The sequence below is a fragment of the Rhinoderma darwinii genome, unplaced genomic scaffold, assembly GCF_050947455.1.
Source record: "Rhinoderma darwinii isolate aRhiDar2 unplaced genomic scaffold, aRhiDar2.hap1 Scaffold_551, whole genome shotgun sequence".
NCBI classification, from domain to species: Eukaryota; Metazoa; Chordata; class Amphibia; order Anura; family Rhinodermatidae; genus Rhinoderma; species Rhinoderma darwinii.
The window spans coordinates 181491-200758 of record NW_027464102.1 but is presented as its reverse complement, the minus strand read 5'-3'; the positions used below and the strand labels follow the sequence as shown (position 1 = coordinate 200758).

The 19268-nt window shown below is 55.0% G+C and overlaps 1 protein-coding gene across 1 annotated transcript in view; it reads left to right on the top strand.

Annotated features, from left to right (window-relative positions):
• LOC142723486 (intraflagellar transport protein 172 homolog) overlaps nucleotides 1-17189 on the top strand; it is a gene marked incomplete at its 5' end in the record, with an annotated part of 67953 nt that extends 50764 nt beyond the window's left edge. The window contains 11 exons of the mRNA XM_075848935.1: nucleotides 928-991; nucleotides 2396-2482; nucleotides 10902-11018; nucleotides 13423-13533; nucleotides 13649-13765; nucleotides 13849-13944; nucleotides 14371-14430; nucleotides 16360-16458; nucleotides 16538-16691; nucleotides 16890-16981; nucleotides 17063-17189. Of these exons, the coding sequence (XP_075705050.1) occupies nucleotides 928-991; nucleotides 2396-2482; nucleotides 10902-11018; nucleotides 13423-13533; nucleotides 13649-13765; nucleotides 13849-13944; nucleotides 14371-14430; nucleotides 16360-16458; nucleotides 16538-16691; nucleotides 16890-16981; nucleotides 17063-17152 (1087 nt within the window). The remainder of the gene's footprint in view (nucleotides 1-927; nucleotides 992-2395; nucleotides 2483-10901; nucleotides 11019-13422; nucleotides 13534-13648; nucleotides 13766-13848; nucleotides 13945-14370; nucleotides 14431-16359; nucleotides 16459-16537; nucleotides 16692-16889; nucleotides 16982-17062) is intronic.
• Between the last annotated feature and the right edge of the window lie 2079 nt (nucleotides 17190-19268).

The following is a 19268-nucleotide window of genomic DNA, read 5'->3' as shown; positions in this document are numbered from 1 at the left end:
GTGTGAGGGTGGGGAGAGAGGGGACAGGGACATGTGGGGAGGGGACAGGGACGTGTGAGGGTGGAGAGAGGGGACAGGGACATGTGAGGGTGGAGAGAGAGGGAACAGGGACATGTGTGAGGGGTGGAGAGGACAGGGACATGTGTGAGGGTGGAGAGAGAGGGAACAGGGACATGTGTGAGGGTGGAGAGAGAGAGAGGGGACAGGGACATGTGTGAGGGGTTGAGAGAGAGAGTGGACCAGGACATGTGTGAGGGGTGGAGAGAGAGTGGACAGGGACATGTGTGAGGGGTGGAGAGAGGGAAGGGACAGGGACATGTGTGAGGGTGGAGAGAGAGGACAGGGACATGTGTGAGGGGTGGAGAGAGAGGGGACAGGGACATGTGTGAGGGATGGAGAGGGGACAGGGACATGTGTGAGGGTGGAGAGTGAGGGAACAGGGACATGTGTGAGGGTGGAGAGAGAGAGGGGACAGGGACATGTGTGAGGGGTGGAGAGGGGACAGGGACATGTGTGAGGGGTGGAGAGGGGACAGGGACATGTGTGAGGGCTGGAGAGAGAGGACAGGGACATGTGTGAGGGGTGGAGAGGGGACAGGGACATGTGTGAGGGTGGAGAGAGAGAGTGGACAGGGACATGTGTGAGGGGGAGAGAGGGGACAGGGACATGTGTGAGGGGGAGAGAGGGGACAGGGACATGTGTGAGGGGGAGAGAGGGGACAGGGACATGTGTGAGGGGGGAGAGGGGACAGGGACATGTGTGAGGGGGGGAGAGGGGACAGGGACATGTGTGAGGGGGGAGAGGGGACAGGGACATGTGTGAGGGGTGGAGAGGGGACAGGGACATGTGTGAGGGTGGAGAGAGGACAGGGACATGTGTGAGGGTGATGGCTTCCTGACCATCAGTGTTATCATGTTCCCATCTCAGGTATGAGCAGTATGTGGATGACCGATATAAGGATTACCTGAAGAACCAGGGGAAAGTGGACTCGGTGAGATGACTGAATATTTACTCCCAGTGGGATAATCAAGTGTTCACACCATCTGTCTCTGCCGCCTCATCCTCTCCTCTCCTGTCTCTGCTGTCCCCTGTATCCTCTGCGGTGTCTTCTCAACCCCCTGTCTCTGCTGTGTCTTCTCATCCCCCTCCTCCCCCTGCCATCCTCTGCGGTGTCTTCTCAACCCCCTGTCTCTGCTGTGTCTTCTCATCCCCCTCCTCCCTCTGTCTCTGCCCTCCTCTGCGGTCTCGTCTCATCCCCCTCCTCCTGTCTCTGCCCTCTTCTGCGGTGTTGTCTCATCCCCCTCCTCCCTCTGCCATCCTCTGCGGTGTCTTCTCAACCCCCTGTCTCTGCTGTGTCTTCTCATCCCCCTCCTCCTTCTGTCTCTGCCATCTTCTGCAGTGTTGTCTCATCCCCCTCCTCCCTCTGCCCTCCTCTGCGGTGTCTTCTCATTCCCTCCTCCCTCTGTCTCTGCCATCCTCTGCGGTGTCTTCTCATTCCCTCCTCCCTCTGTCTCTGCCCTCCTCTGCGGTGTCGTCTCATCCCCCTCCTCACTCTGCCGTCCTCTGTGGTGTCTTCTCAACCCCCTGTCTCTGCGGTGTCGTCTCATCCCCCTCCTCCTTCTGTCTCTACCTTCCTCTGCAGTGTCGTCTCATCCCCTCCTCCCTCTATCTCTGCTGTGTCTTCTCATCCCCCTCCTCCCTCTGTCTCTGCCCTTTTCTGCGGTGTCGTCTCATCCCCCTCCTCCCTCTGCCATCCTCTGCGGTGTCGTCTCATCCCCCTCCTCGCTCTGCCATCCTCTGCGGTGTCTTCTCATCCCCTCCTTCTGTCTCTGCCCTCCTCTGCAGTGTCGTCTCATCCCCCTCCTCCCTCTGCCATCCTCTGCGGTGTCTTCTCATCCCCTCCTCCCTCTGTCTCTGCCCTCCTCTGCCGTGTCTTCTCATCCCCTCCTCCCTCTGTCTCTGCCCTCCTCTGCGGTGTCGTCTCATCCCCCTCCTCCCTCTGACATCCTCTGCCGTGTCTTCTCATCCCCTCCTCCCTCTGTCTCTGCCCTCCTCTGCAGTGTCGTCTCATCCCCCTCCTCCCTCTGACATCCTCTGCCGTGTCTTCTCAGCCCCTCCTCCCTCTGTCTCTGCCCTCTCTGCCGTGTCTTCTCATCCCCTCCTCCCTCTGTCTCTGCCCTCCTCTGCGGTGTCGTCTCATCCCCCTCCTCCCTCTGACATCCTCTGCCGTGTCTTCTCATCCCCTCCTCCCTCTATCTCTGCCCTCCTCTGCGGTGTCGTCTCATCCCCCTCCTCCCTCTGACATCCTCTGCCGTGTCTTCTCAGCCCCTCCTCTGCGGTGTCTTGTCTCTTCACGGTCAATATTGATTTGTGTATTCATCTCTTCTGTCCCCAGCTTGTCGGGGTTGATGTCATGGCGGCTCTAGATATGTACGCTGATCGTGGTCAGTGGGAGAAGTGCATAGATATCGCTGGGAAACAGGTGAGGAGGGGGATAGTGTCCCTGCAGGGTGATGACTAGAAGAAGAACTTACACAGGAGGGGAGGTCTATGCAGACAGAGGATATAAACCGAGGCAGGGATATAAAGCAGAGGCCAGATCCTGACTGTAGAGAGAACAGACAATAGTCATAAACAGGAGCTCTGATCTCTACATGAGAGGCTGCAAAGAGGAGGCCAGATCCCGACTGTAGAGAGAACCGCTATAAACAGGAGCTCTGATCTCTACACGAGAGGCAGCAAAGAGGAGGCCAGATCCCGACTGTAGAGAGAACAGAGAATAGTCATAAACAGGAGCTCTGATCTCTACACGAGAGGCAGCAAAGAGGAGGCCAGATCCCGACTGTAGAGAGAACCGCTATAAACAGGAGCTCTGATCTCTACACGAGAGGCAGCAAAGAGGAGGCCAGATCCCGACTGTAGAGAGAACAGAGAATAGTCATAAACAGGAGCTCTGATCTCTACACGAGAGGCAGCAAAAAGGAGGCCAGATCCCGACTGTAGAGAGAACCGCTATAAACAGGAGGTCTGATCTCTACACGAGAGGCAGCAAAGAGGAGGCCAGATCCCGGCTGTAGTGAGAACCGCTATATCAAGGAGATCTGATCTCTACACGAGAGGCAGCAAAGAGGAGGCCAGATCCAGACTGTAGAGAGAACCGCTATAAACGGGAGCTCTGATCTCTACACGAGAGGCTGCAAAGCAGAGGCCAGATCACGACTGTAGAGAGAACCGCTATAAACAGGAGCTCTGATCTCTACACGAGAGGCAGCAAAGAGGAGGCCAGATCCCGGCTGTAGAGAGAACCGCTATATCAAGGAGATCTGATCTCTACACGAGAGGCTGCAAAGAGGAGGCCAGATCCTGACTGTAGAGAGAACCGCTATAAACAGGAGCTCTGATCTCTACACGAGAGGCAGCAAAGAGGAGGCCAGATACCGACTGTAGAGAGAACCGCTATATCAAGGAGATCTGATCTCTACACGAGAGGCAGCAAAGAGGAGGCCAGATCCCGACTGTAGAGAGAACCGCTATAAACAGGAGCTCTGATCTCTACACGAGAGGCAGCAAAGAGGAGGCCAGATACCGACTGTAGAGAGAACCGCTATATCAAGGAGATCTGATCTCTACACGAGAGGCAGCAAAGAGGAGGCCAGATCCTGACTGTAGAGAGAACTGCTATAAACAGGATCTCTGATCTCTACACGAGAGGCAGCAAAGAGGAGGCCAGATCCCGACTGTAGAGAGAACCGCTATAAACAGGAGCTCTGATCTCTACACGAGAGGCTGCAAAGAGGAGGCCAGATCCCGACTGTAGAGCGAACAGCTATAAACAGGAGCTCTGATCTCTACACGAGAGGCAGCAAAGAGGAGGCCAGATCCCGACTGTAGAGAGACCTGCTATAAACAGGAGCTCTGATCTCTACACGAGTGGCTGCAAAGAGGAGGCCAGATCCCGACTGTAGAGAGAACCGCTATATCAAGGAGATCTGATCTCTACACGAGAGGCAGCAAAGAGGAGGCCAGATCCCGACTGTAGAGAGAACCGCTATAAACAGGAGGTCTGATCTCTACACGTGAGGCTGCAAAGAGGAGACCAGATCCCGACTGTAGAGAGAACCGCTATAAACAGGAGCTCTGATCTCTACACGAGAGGCAGCAAAGAGGAGGCCAGATCCAGACTGTAGAGAGAACCGCTATAAACAGGAGCTCTGATCTCTACACGAGAGGCAGCAAAGAGGAGGCCAGATCCCGACTGTAGAGAGAACCGCTATAAACAGGAGCTCTGATCTCTACACGAGAGGCAGCAAAGAGGAGGCCAGATCCCGACTGTAGAGAGAACCGCTATAAACAGGAGCTCTGATCTCTACACGAGAGGCAGCAAAGAGGAGGCCAGATCCTGACTGTAGAGAGAACCGGTATAAACAGGAGCTCTGATCTCTACACGAGAGGCAGCAAAGAGGAGGCCAGATCCCGACTGTAGAGAGAACTGCTATAAACAGGAGCTCTGATCTCTACACGAGAGGCTGCAAAGAGGAGGCCAGATCCCGACTGTAGAGAGAACTGCTATAAACAGGAGCTCTGATCTCTACACGAGAGGCTGCAAAGAGGAGGCCAGATCCCGACTGTAGAGAGAACCGCTATAAACAGGAGCTCTGATCTCTACACGAGAGGCAGCAACGAGGAGGCCAGATCCCGACTGTAGAGAGGACCGCTATAAGCAGGAGTTCTAATCTCTACACGAGAGGCAGAAAAGAGGAGGCCAGATCCCGACTGTAGAGAGACCTGCTATAAACAGGAGCTCTGATCTCTACACGAGAGGAAGAAAAGAGGAGGCCAGATCCAGACTGTAGAGAGAACTGCTATAAACGGGAGCTCTGATCTCTACACGAGAGGCAGCAAAGAGGAGGCCAGATCCCGACTGTAGAGAGGACCGCTATAAACAGGAGCTCTGATCTCTACACGAGAGGCAGCAAAGAGGAGGCCAGATCCTGACTGTAGAGAGAACCGCTATATCAAGGAGATCTGATCTCTACACGAGAGGCAGCAAAGAGGAGGCCAGATCCCGACTGTAGAGAGAACTGCTATAAACAGGAGCTCTGATCTCTACACGAAAGGCAGCAAAGAGGAGGCCAGATCCCGACTGTAGAGAGAACCGCTATAAACAGGAGCTCTGATCTCTACACGAGAGGCAGCAAAGAGGAGGCCAGATCCCGACTGTAGAGAGAACCGCTATAAACAGGAGCTCTGATCTCTACACGAGAGGCAGCAAAGAGGAGGCCAGATCCTGACTGTAGAGAGAACCGCTATAAACAGGAGCTCTGATCTCTACACGAGAGGCTGCAAAGAGGAGGCCAGATCCCGACTGTAGAGAGAACTGCTATAAACAGGAGCTCTGATCTCTACACGAGAGGCTGCAAAGAGGAGGCCAGATCCCGACTGTAGAGAGAACCGCTATAAACAGGAGCTCTGATCTCTACACGAGAGGCAGCAAAGAGGAGGCCAGATCCCGACTGTAGAGAGGACCGCTATAAACAGGAGCTCTGATCTCTACACGAGAGGCAGCAAAGAGGAGGCCAGATCCCGACTGTAGAGAGACCTGCTATAAACAGGAGCTCTGATCTCTACACGAGAGGCTGCAAAGAGGAGGCCAGATCCCGACTGTAGAGAGAACTGCTATAAACAGGAGCTCTGATCTCTACACGAGAGGCTGCAAAGAGGAGGCCAGATCCCGGCTGTAGTGAGAACTGCTATAAACAGGAGGTCTGATCTCTACACGAGAGGCAGCAAAGAGGAGGCCAGATCCTGACTGTAGAGAGAACCGCTACATCAAGGAGATCTGATCTCTACACGAGAGGCAGCAAAGAGGAGGCCAGATCCCGACTGTAGAGAGAACTGCTATAAACAGGAGCTCTGATCTCTACACGAGAGGCAGCAAAGAGGAGGCCAGATCCCGACTGTAGAGAGAACCGCTATAAACAGGAGCTCTGATCTCTACACGAGAGGCAGCAAAGAGGAGGCCAGATCCCGACTGTAGAGAGAACCGCTATAAACAGGAGCTCTGATCTCTACACGAGAGGCAGCAAAGAGGAGGCCAGATCCCGACTGTAGAGAGAACCGCTATAAACAGGAGCTCTGATCTCTACACGAAAGGCAGCAAAGAGGAGGCCAGATCCTGACTGTAGAGAGGACCGCTATAAACAGGAGCTCTGATCTCTACACGAAAGGCAGCAAAGAGGAGGCCAGATCCAGACTGTAGAGAGAACTGCTATAAACAGGAGCTCTGATCTCTACACGAGAGGCTGCAAAGAGGAGGCCAGATCCCGACTGTAGAGAGAACCGCTATAAACAGGAGCTCTGATCTCTACACGAGAGGCAGCAAAGAGGAGGCCAGATCCCGACTGTAGAGAGAACCGCTATAAACAGGAGCTCTGATCTCTACACGAAAGGCAGCAAAGAGGAGGCCAGATCCTGACTGTAGAGAGGACCGCTATAAACAGGAGCTCTGATCTCTACACGAAAGGCAGCAAAGAGGAGGCCAGATCCAGACTGTAGAGAGAACTGCTATAAACAGGAGCTCTGATCTCTACACGAGAGGCTGCAAAGAGGAGGCCAGATCCTGACTGTAGAGAGAACCGCTATAAACAGGAGCTCTGATCTCTACACGAAAGGCAGCAAAGAGGAGGCCAGATCCTGACTGTAGAGAGAACAGAGAATAGTCATAAACAGGAGCTCTGATCTCTACACGAGAGGCTGCAAAGAGGAGGCCAGATCCTGACTGTAGAGAGAACTGCTATAAACAGGAGCTCTGATCTCTACACGAGAGGCAGCAAAGAGGAGGCCAGATCCAGACTGTAGAGAGAACCGCTATAAACAGGAGCTCTGATCTCTACACGAGAGGCAGCAAAGAGGAGGCCAGATCCCGACTGTAGAGAAGACCGCTATAAACAGGAGCTCTGATCTCTACACGAGAGGCAGCAAAGAGGAGGCCAGATCCTGACTGTAGAGAGAACCGCTATAAACAGGAGCTCTGATCTCTACACAAGAGGCAGCAAAGAGGAGGCCAGATCCTGACTGTAGAGAGAACCGCTATAAACAGGAGCTCTGATCTCTACACGAGAGGCAGCAAAGAGGAGGCCAGATCCCGACTGTAGAGAGAACTGCTATAAACAGGAGCTCTGATCTCTACACGAGAGGCAGCAAAGAGGAGGCCAGATCCTGACTGTAGAGAGAACCGCTATAAACAGGAGCTCTCTCTACACGAGAGGCAGCAAAGAGGAGGCCAGATCCCGACTGTAGAGAGAACCGCTATAAACAGGAGCTCTGATCTCTACACGAAAGGCAGCAAAGAGGAGGCCAGATCCTGACTGTAGAGAGAACAGCTATAAACAGGAGCTCTGATCTCTACACGAGAGGCAACAAAGAGGAGGCCAGATCCAGACTGTAGAGAGAACTGCTATAAACAGGAGCTCTGATCTCTACACGAGAGGCTGCAAAGAGGAGGCCAGATCCCGACTGTAGAGAGAACCGCTATAAACAGGAGCTCTGATCTCTACACGAAAGGCAGCAAAGAGGAGGCCAGATCCTGACTGTAGAGAGGACCGCTATAAACAGGAGCTCTGATCTCTACACGAAAGGCAGCAAAGAGGAGGCCAGATCCAGACTGTAGAGAGAACTGCTATAAACAGGAGCTCTGATCTCTACACGAGAGGCTGCAAAGAGGAGGCCAGATCCTGACTGTAGAGAGAACCGCTATAAACAGGAGCTCTGATCTCTACACGAAAGGCAGCAAAGAGGAGGCCAGATCCTGACTGTAGAGAGAACAGAGAATAGTCATAAACAGGAGCTCTGATCTCTACACGAGAGGCTGCAAAGAGGAGGCCAGATCCTGACTGTAGAGAGAACTGCTATAAACAGGAGCTCTGATCTCTACACGAGAGGCAGCAAAGAGGAGGCCAGATCCAGACTGTAGAGAGAACCGCTATAAACAGGAGCTCTGATCTCTACACGAGAGGCAGCAAAGAGGAGGCCAGATCCCGACTGTAGAGAAGACCGCTATAAACAGGAGCTCTGATCTCTACACGAGAGGCAGCAAAGAGGAGGCCAGATCCTGACTGTAGAGAGAACCGCTATAAACAGGAGCTCTGATCTCTACACAAGAGGCAGCAAAGAGGAGGCCAGATCCTGACTGTAGAGAGAACCGCTATAAACAGGAGCTCTGATCTCTACACGAGAGGCAGCAAAGAGGAGGCCAGATCCCGACTGTAGAGAGAACTGCTATAAACAGGAGCTCTGATCTCTACACGAGAGGCAGCAAAGAGGAGGCCAGATCCTGACTGTAGAGAGAACCGCTATAAACAGGAGCTCTCTCTACACGAGAGGCAGCAAAGAGGAGGCCAGATCCCGACTGTAGAGAGAACCGCTATAAACAGGAGCTCTGATCTCTACACGAAAGGCAGCAAAGAGGAGGCCAGATCCTGACTGTAGAGAGAACAGCTATAAACAGGAGCTCTGATCTCTACACGAGAGGCAACAAAGAGGAGGCCAGATCCAGACTGTAGAGAGAACTGCTATAAACAGGAGCTCTGATCTCTACACGAGAGGCTGCAAAGAGGAGGCCAGATCCCGACTGTAGAGAGAACCGCTATAAACAGGAGCTCTGATCTCTACACGAGAGGCAGCAAAGAGGAGGCCAGATCCTGACTGTAGAGAGAACCGCTATAAACGGGAGCTCTGATCTCTACACGAGAGGCAGCAAAGAGGAGGCCAGATCCCGACTGTAGAGAGAACCGCTATAAACAGGAGCTCTGATCTCTACACGAGAGGCAGCAAAGAGGAGGCCAGATCCTGACTGTAGAGAGAACCGCTATAAACAGGAGCTCTGATCTCTACACGAGAGGCTGCAAAGAGGAGGCCAGATCCCGACTGTAGAGAGAACCGCTATAAACAGGAGCTCTGATCTCTACACGAGAGGCAGCAAAGAGGAGGCCAGATCCCGGCTGTAGAGAGAACCGCTATATCAAGGAGATCTGATCTCTACACGAGAGGCAGCAAAGAGGAGGCCAGATCCCGACTGTAGAGAGAACTGCTATAAACAGGATCTCTGATCTCTACACGAGAGGCTGCAAAGAGGAGGCCAGATCCCGACTGTAGAGAGGACCGCTATAAACAGGAGCTCTGATCTCTACACGAAAGGCAGCAAAGAGGAGGCCAGATCCCGACTGTAGAGAGAACCGCTATAAACAGGAGCTCTGATCTCTACACGAAAGGCAGCAAAGAGGAGGCCAGATCCTGACTGTAGAGAGAACAGCTATAAACAGGAGCTCTGATCTCTACACGAGAGGCAACAAAGAGGAGGCCAGATCCAGACTGTAGAGAGAACTGCTATAAACAGGAGCTCTGATCTCTACACGAGAGGCAGCAAAGAGGAGGCCAGATCCCGACTGTAGAGAGAACCGCTATAAACAGGAGCTCTGATCTCTACACGAGAGGCAGCAAAGAGGAGGCCAGATCCTGACTGTAGAGAGAACCGCTATAAACGGGAGCTCTGATCTCTACACGAGAGGCAGCAAAGAGGAGGCCAGATCCCGACTGTAGAGAGAACCGCTATAAACAGGAGCTCTGATCTCTACACGAGAGGCAGCAAAGAGGAGGCCAGATCCTGACTGTAGAGAGAACCGCTATAAACAGGAGCTCTGATCTCTACACGAGAGGCTGCAAAGAGGAGGCCAGATCCCGACTGTAGAGAGAACCGCTATAAACAGGAGCTCTGATCTCTACACGAGAGGCAGCAAAGAGGAGGCCAGATCCCGGCTGTAGAGAGAACCGCTATATCAAGGAGATCTGATCTCTACACGAGAGGCAGCAAAGAGGAGGCCAGATCCCGACTGTAGAGAGAACTGCTATAAACAGGATCTCTGATCTCTACACGAGAGGCTGCAAAGAGGAGGCCAGATCCCGACTGTAGAGAGGACCGCTATAAACAGGAGCTCTGATCTCTCCTCGAAAGGCAGCAAAGAGGAGGCCAGATCCTGACTGTAGAGAGAACCGCTATAAACAGGAGCTCTGATCTGTACACAAGAGGCAGCAAAGAGGAGGCCAGATCCTGACTGTAGAGAGAACAGAGAATAGTCATAAACAGGAGCTCTGATCTCTACACGAGAGGCTGCAAAGAGGAGGCCAGATCCTGACTGTAGAGAGAACCGCTATAAACAGGAGCTCTGATCTCTACACAAGAGGCAGCAAAGAGGAGGCCAGATCCTGACTGTAGAGAGAACCGCTATAAACAGGAGCTCTGATCTCTACACGAGAGGCTGCAAAGAGGAGGCCAGATCCCGACTGTAGAGAGAACCGCTATAAACAGGAGCTCTGATCTGTACACGAGAGGCAGCAAAGAGGAGGCCAGATCCCGACTGTAGAGAGAACCACTATAAACAGGAGGTCTGATCTCTACACGAGAGGCTGCAAAGAGGAGGCCAGATCCCGACTGTAGAGAGAACCACTATAAACAGGAGGTCTGATCTCTACACGAGAGGCAGCAAAGAGGAGGCCAGATCCCGACTGTAGAGAGAACTGCTATAAACAGGAGCTCTGATCTCTACACGAGAGGCAGCAAAGAGGAGGCCAGATCCTGACTGTAGAGAGAACCGCTATAAACAGGAGCTCTGATCTCTACACGAGAGGCTGCAAACAGGAGGCCAGATCCCGACTGTAGAGAGAACTGCTATAAACAGGAGGTCTGATCTCTACACGAGAGGCTGCAAAGAGGAGGCCAGATCCCGAGTGTAGAGAGACATTCCTCATTTCACTGTGGCTTTAGCTATGAAGTGTTTGCGGTCCAGAGATAGGACCTTGTATGGGGGGAGCAGATCTGTCCTGACCTCTGAGTATTTGTATCACAGAATTACAAGGTTCTCCACAAATACGTCGCTCTGTTTGCTACACATCTCATCAAGGACGGAAACTGGGAGAAAGCGCTGGCTCTGTATGTGCAGCACGGAGCTCCCGCCAACGCCCAGGTACAGTTATTATATCTTCCGCCTTCTCCTCCCGTCCCTCGCCCTCCGCCTTTTCCTCCCGTCCCTCGCCCACCGCCTTCTCCTCCCGTCCCTCGCCCTCCGCCTTCTCCTCCCGTCCCTCGCCCTCCGCCTTCTCCTCCCGTCCCTCGCCCTCCGCCTTCTCCTCCCGTCCCTCGCCCTCCGCCTTCTCCTCCCGTCCCTCGCCCTCCGCCTTCTCCTCCCGTCCCTCGCCCTCCGCCTTCTCCTTCCGTCCCTCGCCCTCCGCCTTCTCCTCCCGTCCCTCGCCCTCCGCCTTCTCCTCCCGTCCCTCGCCCCCGCCTTCTCCTTCCGTCCCTCCGCCTTCTCCTCCCGTCCCTCGCCCCCCGCCTTCTCCTCCCGTCCCTCGCCCTCCGCCTTCTCCTCCCGTCCCTCGCCCCCCGCCTTCTCCTCCCGTCCCTCGCCCCCCGCCTTCTCCTCCCGTCCCTCGCCCTCCGCCTTCTCCTCCCGTCCCTCGCCCCCCGCCTTCTCCTCCCGTCCCTCGCCCCCCGCCTTCTCCTCCCGTCCCTCGCCCTCCGCCTTCTCCTCCCGTCCCTCGCCCCCCGCCTTCTCCTTCCATCCCTCCGCCTTCTCCTCCCGTCCCTCGCCCCCCGCCTTCTCCTCCCGTCCCTCGCCCTCCGCCTTCTCCTCCCGTCCCTGGCCCCCCGCCTTCTCCTCCCGTCCCTCGCCCTCCGTCTTCTCCTCCCGTCCTCTCCTCCCGTCCCTCGCCCCCCGCCTTCTCCTCCCGTCCCTCGCCCTCCGCCTTCTCCTCCCGTCCCTCGCCCCCGCCTTCTCCTCCCGTCCCTCGCCCCCGCCTTCTCCTCCCGTCCCTCGCCCCCGCCTTCTCCTCCCGTCCCTCGCCCTCCGCCTTCTCCTTCCGTCCCTCCGCCTTCTCCCGTGCCTCGCCCCCCGCCTTCTCCTCCCCCCGCCTTCTCCTCCCGTCCCTCGCCTTCTCCTCCCGTCCCTCGCCTTCTCCTCCCGTCCCTCGCCTTCTCCTTCCGTCCCTCGCCTTCTCCTTCCGTCCCTCCGCCTTTTCCTCCCGTGCCTCGCCCCCCGCCTTCTCCTCCTGTCCCTCGCCCCCCGCCTTCTCCTCCCGTCCCTCGCCCTCCGCCTTCTCCTCCCGTCCCTGGCCCCCCGCCTTCTCCTCCCGTCCCTCGCCCTCCGTCTTCTCCTCCCGTCCTCTCCTCCCGTCCCTCGCCCCCCGCCTTCTCCTCCCGTCCCTCGCCCTCCGCCTTCTCCTCCCGTCCCTCGCCCCCGCCTTCTCCTCCCGTCCCTCGCCCCCGCCTTCTCCTCCCGTCCCTCGCCCCCGCCTTCTCCTCCCGTCCCTCGCCCTCCGCCTTCTCCTTCCGTCCCTCCGCCTTCTCCCGTGCCTCGCCCCCCGCCTTCTCCTCCCCCCGCCTTCTCCTCCCGTCCCTCGCCTTCTCCTCCCGTCCCTCGCCTTCTCCTCCCGTCCCTCGCCTTCTCCTTCCGTCCCTCGCCTTCTCCTTCCGTCCCTCCGCCTTCTCCTTCCGTCCCTCCGCCTTCTCCTTCCGTCCCTCCGCCTTCTCCTTCCGTCCCTCCGCCTTCTCCTTCCGTCCCTCCGCCTTTTCCTCCCGTGCCTCGCCCCCCGCCTTCTCCTCCTGTCCCTCGCCCCCCGCCTTCTCCTCCCGTCCCTCGCCACCCCGCCTTCTCCTCCCGTCCCTCGCCACCCCGCCTTCTCCTCCCGTCCCTCGCCACCCCGCCTTCTCCTCCCGTCCCTCGCCACCCCGCCTTCTCCTTCCGTCCCTCGCCACCCCGCCTTCTCCTTCCGTCCCTCCGCCTTCTCCTCCCATTCCTCGCCCCCCCACCTTCTTCTCCTCCCGTCCCTCGCCCTCCGCCTTCTTCTCCTCCCGTCCCTCGCCCTCCGCCTTCTCCTCCCGTCCCTCGCCCTCCGCCTTCTCCTCCCATTCCTCGCCCCCCGCCTTCTTCTCCACCCGTCCCTCCGCCTTCTCCTCCCGTCCCTCGCCCTCCGCCTTCTCCTCCCGTCCCTCGCCCCCCGCCTTCTCCTCCCGTCCCTCGCCCCCCGCCTTCTCCTCCCGTCCCTCGCCCCCCGCCTTCTCCTCCCGTCCCTCGCCTTCTCCTCCCGTCCCTCGCCCTCCGCCTTCTCTTTCCGTCCCTCCGCCTTCTCCTTCCGTCCCTCCGCCTTCTCCTTCCGTCCCTCCGCCTTCTCCTCCTGTCCCTCGCCCCCCGCCTTCTCCTCCCGTCCCTCGCAACCCCGCCTTCTCCTCCCGTCCCTAAGCCTTCTCCTTCAGTCCCTCCGCCTTCTCCGCCCATTCCTCGCCCCCCGCCTTCTTCTCCACCCGTCCCTCCTCGCCCTCCACGTACCTCACCTGCACATTCTAACAATTTTATTTTGTGTTTTCTTCTCCAGAACTTCAACATTTATAAACGGATCTTTGTGGAAATGGTGAACAGTGAGGGGATGAACTGTGCAGAAGTCTACCACGTGTGGGCAGACCTGCGAGACATGCTGTACAGCCTGGTAAGACGGCACAGGGGTGGGGGTTACATCTAGTGCGGTCTGGCTCGGCTCCTGGCGGTCTCGCTCGGCTCCTGGCGGTCTCGCTCAGCTCCTAGCGGTCTCTTGTCTTTCGCAGTGTGACAATCTGGTGAAGTCCAGTGAGGTGAATTCTCCGGCGCACCAGGAGTTTGAACAGATGACGCTGATCGCTCATTATCACGCCGCTCGTTCTGCATCCCACGTCCCGCAGCTGGTGAGATCATGACCCCCGGTGTATACCCCGGCCGCTCCCCTCCGTATCTCTCCTCACACTTGTACTTTCTTTTCTGATATCAGGAGGTTGTGGCTGCAAAACTCTGCATCTCATTATTGCGTCACACGGACCTGCTCCCTGCAGACAAGGCTTTCTACGAGGCCGGGATGGCCGCTAAGGTACGATTATACATGGGGTGCACGAAAGAGGAGTTCATAAGGTGCAGACATGGGGCGCGCGCCCATAGCCATCAATCAGGCTGCATCTGCCATCCACCGCGGAACTCCTGGACAATGAAAGGGGGAACCTGATTGGTTGTTATGACCAACTGCTCCAATTTGATGAATCCCACCCACTGTTCTCTGGTGGTGGTCCCCACTTCCTTCCCCCGCCCCCTGTGAGTCGTGTGTCCCTTCCCCCGCCCCCTGTGAGTCGTGTGTGTCCCTTCCCCCTGCCCCGTCTGAGTCGTGTGTCCCTTCCCCCGCCCCCTGTGAGTCGTGTGTCCCTTCCCCCGCCCCCTGTGAGTCGTGTGTCCCTTCCCCCGCCCCCTGTGAGTCGTGTGTCCCTTCTAACCTGTGACCTTATTCTTTGTCTTGCCCCTGTAGGTGATGGGCTGGGAAAACGCAGCCTTCATCTTCTTGAACAGATTTTTGGACCTGGTAGATGTAAGTGATAGTGTCTGAATAGGAGTTGTAGTCATGGGGATTTGTGATGTTTGGGGGCAGGGTGGAGTGATGGATGCTGCAGACTAATGACAGGAGCAATCTCAGCACTGCCACATATGAAGGCACGACTGAAGACAACCATCTTGTATGAGGTCACGCAGGCCAGTGGTGGGGCGCACAGACCATCTCATACACGCGCTTACATTGTATCCTCCACCGGCCATCGCATACACGCGCTTACATTGTGTCCTCCACCGGTCATCTCATACACGCGCTTACATTGTGTCCTCCACCGGCCATCGCATACACGCGCTTACATTGTGTCCTCCACCGGCCATCTCATACACACGCTTACATTGTGTCCTCCACCTGCCATCTCATACACACGCTTACATTGTGTCCTCCACCGGCCATCTCATACACACGCTTACATTGTGTCCTCCACCGGCCATCTCATATACTTGCTTACATTGTGTCCTCCACCTGCCATCTCATACACACGCTTACATTGTGTCCTCCACCGGCCATCTCATACACGCGCTTACATTGTGTCCTCCACCGGCCATCTCATACACGCGCTTACATTGTGTCCTCCACCGGCCATCTCATACACGCGCTTACATTGTGTCCTCCACCGGCCATCTCATACACGCGCTTACATTGTGTCCTCCACCGGCCATCTCATACACGCGCTTACATTGTGTCCTCCACAGGCCATCTCATACACGCGCTTACATTGTGTCCTCCACCGGCCATCTCATACACGCGCTTACATTGTGTCCTCCACAGGCCATCTCATACACGCGCTTACATTGTGTCCTCCACCGGCCATCTCGTACACGCGCTTACATTGTGTCCTCCACCTGCCATCTCATACACGCGCTTACATTGTGTCTTCCACCGGTCATCTCATACACGCGCTTACATTGTGTCCTCCACAGACCATCTCATACACGCGCTTACATTGTGTCCTCCACAGACCATCGCATACACGCGCTTACATTGTGTCCTCCACCGGTCATCTCATACACGCGCTTACATTGTGTCCTCCACCGGTCATCTCATACACGCGCTTACATTGTGTCCTCCACCGGTCATCTCATACACGCGCTTACATTGTGTCCTCCACCGGTCATCTTATACACGCGCTTACATTGTGTCCTCCACCGGCCATCTCATACACGCGCTTACATTGTGTCCTCCACCGGTCATCTCATACACGCGCTTACATTGTGTTCTCCACCGGTCATCTCATACACGCGCTTACATTGTGTCCTCCACAGACCATCTCATACACGCGCTTACATTGTGTCCTCCACCGGTCATCTCATACACGCGCTTACATTGTGTCCTCCACCGGCCATCGCATACACGCGCTTACATTGTGTCTTCCACAGACCATCTCATACACGCGCTTACATTGTGTCCTCCACAGACCATCTCATACACGCGCTTACATTGTGTCCTCCACAGACCATCTCATACACGCGCTTACATTGTGTCCTCCACCGGTCATCTCATACACGCGCTTACATTGTGTCCTCCACCGGTCATCTCATACACTTGCTTACATTGTGTCCTCCACCGGTCATCTCATACACTTGCTTACATTGTGTCCTCCACCGGTCATCTCATACACTCGCTTACATTGTGTCCTCCACCGGTCATCTCATACACGCGCTTACATTGTGTCCTCCACCGGTCATCTCATACACTTGCTTACATTGTGTCCTCCACCGGTCATCTCATACACTTGCTTACATTGTGTCCTCCACCGGTCATCTCATACACTCGCTTACATTGTGTCCTCCACCGGTCATCTCATACACGCGCTTACATTGTGTCCTCCACCGGTCATCTCATACACGCGCTTACATTGTGTCCTCCACAGACCATCTCATACACGCGCTTACATTGTGTCCTCCACAGGCCATCGAGGAGGGGAATCTGGACGCCCTCGACCACTCAGATTTCCAGTTTACAGATATCCCATTCGAAGTTCCGCTTCCTGCAAAGCAGCACATTTCGGTGAGCTCACAAATACACTCGCTCCACCTCACCAGGCGCCTCTAGCCTTCTTATATAACGCCCACTACTACTTTATCAGGTGGAGAAGCGAGAAGAGGTGAGAGAATGGGTGCTGGCTGTCTCCATGGACCAACGAGTGGAGCAAACCCTTCCTGTGGATGAGCGGGGCGTCTATGAGGCGTCGTTGGTGGCTGCAGACAGTGGTCTCCGGTCTCTTCCATGTGTGATCACAGGTAGGTACGGATTACGTGATGGCCATCCTCTCCGATGTGGGGGAGTAATGCTGCGGCATGGTATATTAACTCTTTCCTGATGGTCTCTAGTTGGATACGATCACTAGGTCAGTCAGCAATATGAAGCGAGTCCTCATAATCCCAAGCGCTATCAGATGAGAGAACTTGTAATAATTGATGTCTTGTCTCTCCCTGCAGGTTATCCTGTGCTCAGAAACAAGATCGAGTTCAAACAGCCCGGCAAAGCCGCCAACAAAGACGACTGGAACACGTTCCTCATGGCCATTAAGGTAAATCTCCTCCCCCACCCCACCCTGCACCCATCACCCATGTCTGCCACTTTCGTGAGACCTCTGTTCTCCCATCCACAGACCAGTCACAGCCCAGAGTGCCAGGACGTTCTGAAGTTCATCAGTCGGTGGTGCGGCGCTCTCCCCAACACCAGCTTTTCTTTCCAGTAAGATGATGATTTGTAGTAATAAAATGTAGTAAAGATGACGTACTGAGTGTTACTGGTCCTCGCTGTCCGCTGGCTCTATGGAAAACGGTGATGCCCGTCGTAGCTAGACAAGGTCTTAATGTACAGGCCAAGGTGACCACATCGATCCTAACCCCTCCAGACTGTAAAAGTAAGAATTAGTCTTACCGGTACTTCTATTTCATTGAGTAACCCATGACGGCGCACTAGGAGGATGATCCCTTTTGTAGGGTCAGGAAATGAGGTTAAAAGGGCCCCAGCCTCAGCCTCCCAGCAGTGTGTACCCCATCACTACACTGGAAGGAACTAGCTAATCCCATCTGTATGTTAACTTCACATACCACTAAGAAGGTAGGGCGGGTAAATGTGTGATGTCATGAGGGGCTCACGGAAATGGAATTACCGGTAAGACATTTTTACTTTCCATATCGCCCCCATGACGGCACACTAGGAGATTACCAAATGAGATGGTTTAGGGTGGGACTACCGCCTGGAGTACTTTTGTGGCCGAAGGCTAAGACCCTATTGGATGAAAGGTCTGGCCTATAGCGTCTTGCAAAGGTAAGGGAGCTGGCCCACGTCGCTGCCCTACAAATCTGGTCTAGAGCAGCGCCTGCCCCTGATGCAGCTGTGGATCTGGTGGAATGGGCCCTGGTGTTTAAGAAGGAGTTGATTTCCCCTCGAGAGAATAACACATTGTAATGGTCTTTATCCATCCAGCGATGGCGAGGTCTTCTGTCCTTTATTTCTCCCCCCAAAATTGGAGCAGGAGGTTGGAATCTCTCCGCCAGTCCGCAGTAACCTGTAAGTATTGGAAGATTGCCCTTCCTTCATTTTGTCAAAACCGAAGGAAGAAGAAGGACAATCTCTTGATTTCTATGAAAATCTGATACGACTTTTGGAAGAAACTTAGAATCCAGCTTTGGTGTTATTCTGTCATCGGTTATCCTCCGGTACGGTTCTTCTGGGGGTAGCGCCTGTATTTCCCCAGTCTCTTTGCTGTGGTTATCACAATTAGAAAGGCAACTTTAAGGGACAAGTGTTTTCAATTGGTTCATGGAGGGGGGGGGGGGGGGGGGAGGGTCTAGTTAGCGCCCCGAGGACAACGCCGAGTTCCCATTGCGGGGATGACTGTCTAATGGTCGGCCTTCGTTTTCACCCACCTTTGTTCTGATAGTTGGGTGTCAAAAAACATACCAAGGGCCGAGACCTGTAGTCTGAGGGTGTTTGGTCTAAGCCCTAGATCCAGCCCCTGCTGTAAAGTCTGAAATCTGCTGGATGACGGGAGGATTCTGGTCCAGCGGTTGGTTTCTACACCAGGAGGTCAACTTTTTCCAAATCTTTAGGTAAATTGTAGAAATAATTGGCTTACGACTTGCTTTTAGGGTTATTTTCCTCTGGGATCACCCCCTTTCTCTGAGCAGTGCCCTTCAGGATCCAGGCTGATCAGTGAAGGTTCTGGAGATGTTAGAGTCGTAACGGCCCTTGTACTAGCAGATCTGGTTTTAAATGAAGTTCTATCGGGTCTTCCGGTGCCAATTCCCTCAGGATGGGAAACCAGCCCCTTATTGGCCAGAATGGAACAATCAAAATGAGCTTCAGATCTTCCTTGTAAAGCTTCATGTCAGTGGTGGAAAGGCGTAGGCTAGATCCATGTCCCAAGGCTGAGACAGGGCATCTATTCGCAGGGGACGATCCCAGGGGTTTAGGGAGAAGAGCAGCTCAGGTTCACTTGAGGAAACCCCCCATAGCCGTGTGATCTGCAGAGACTTCCTGATTTAGGGACCGTTCACTCGGATCTAGCTTTTTTTTTTTTCTGTAGAGACAATCCACCTCCGTATTCTCCAACCCCTTCAGGTGGATGGCCGATAGAGAAAGCAGGTTATCCTCTGCCCAAAAGAATATTTTTAAGATGGTGAGCGGGTGGGAGATCTGGTACCCCCCCCCCCCCCGGTGTCTCAGAATATATACGGTCGTCATGTCATCTGATAGTTTCTTGACATGGTGGTTTTGAAAGGTGAAGGAACTTGACCTCAGTGTTTCCCAGACTGCTCAGCTCTCGGTAATTTGAGGATCGAGCACCTGTGGTCGGTGGCCAA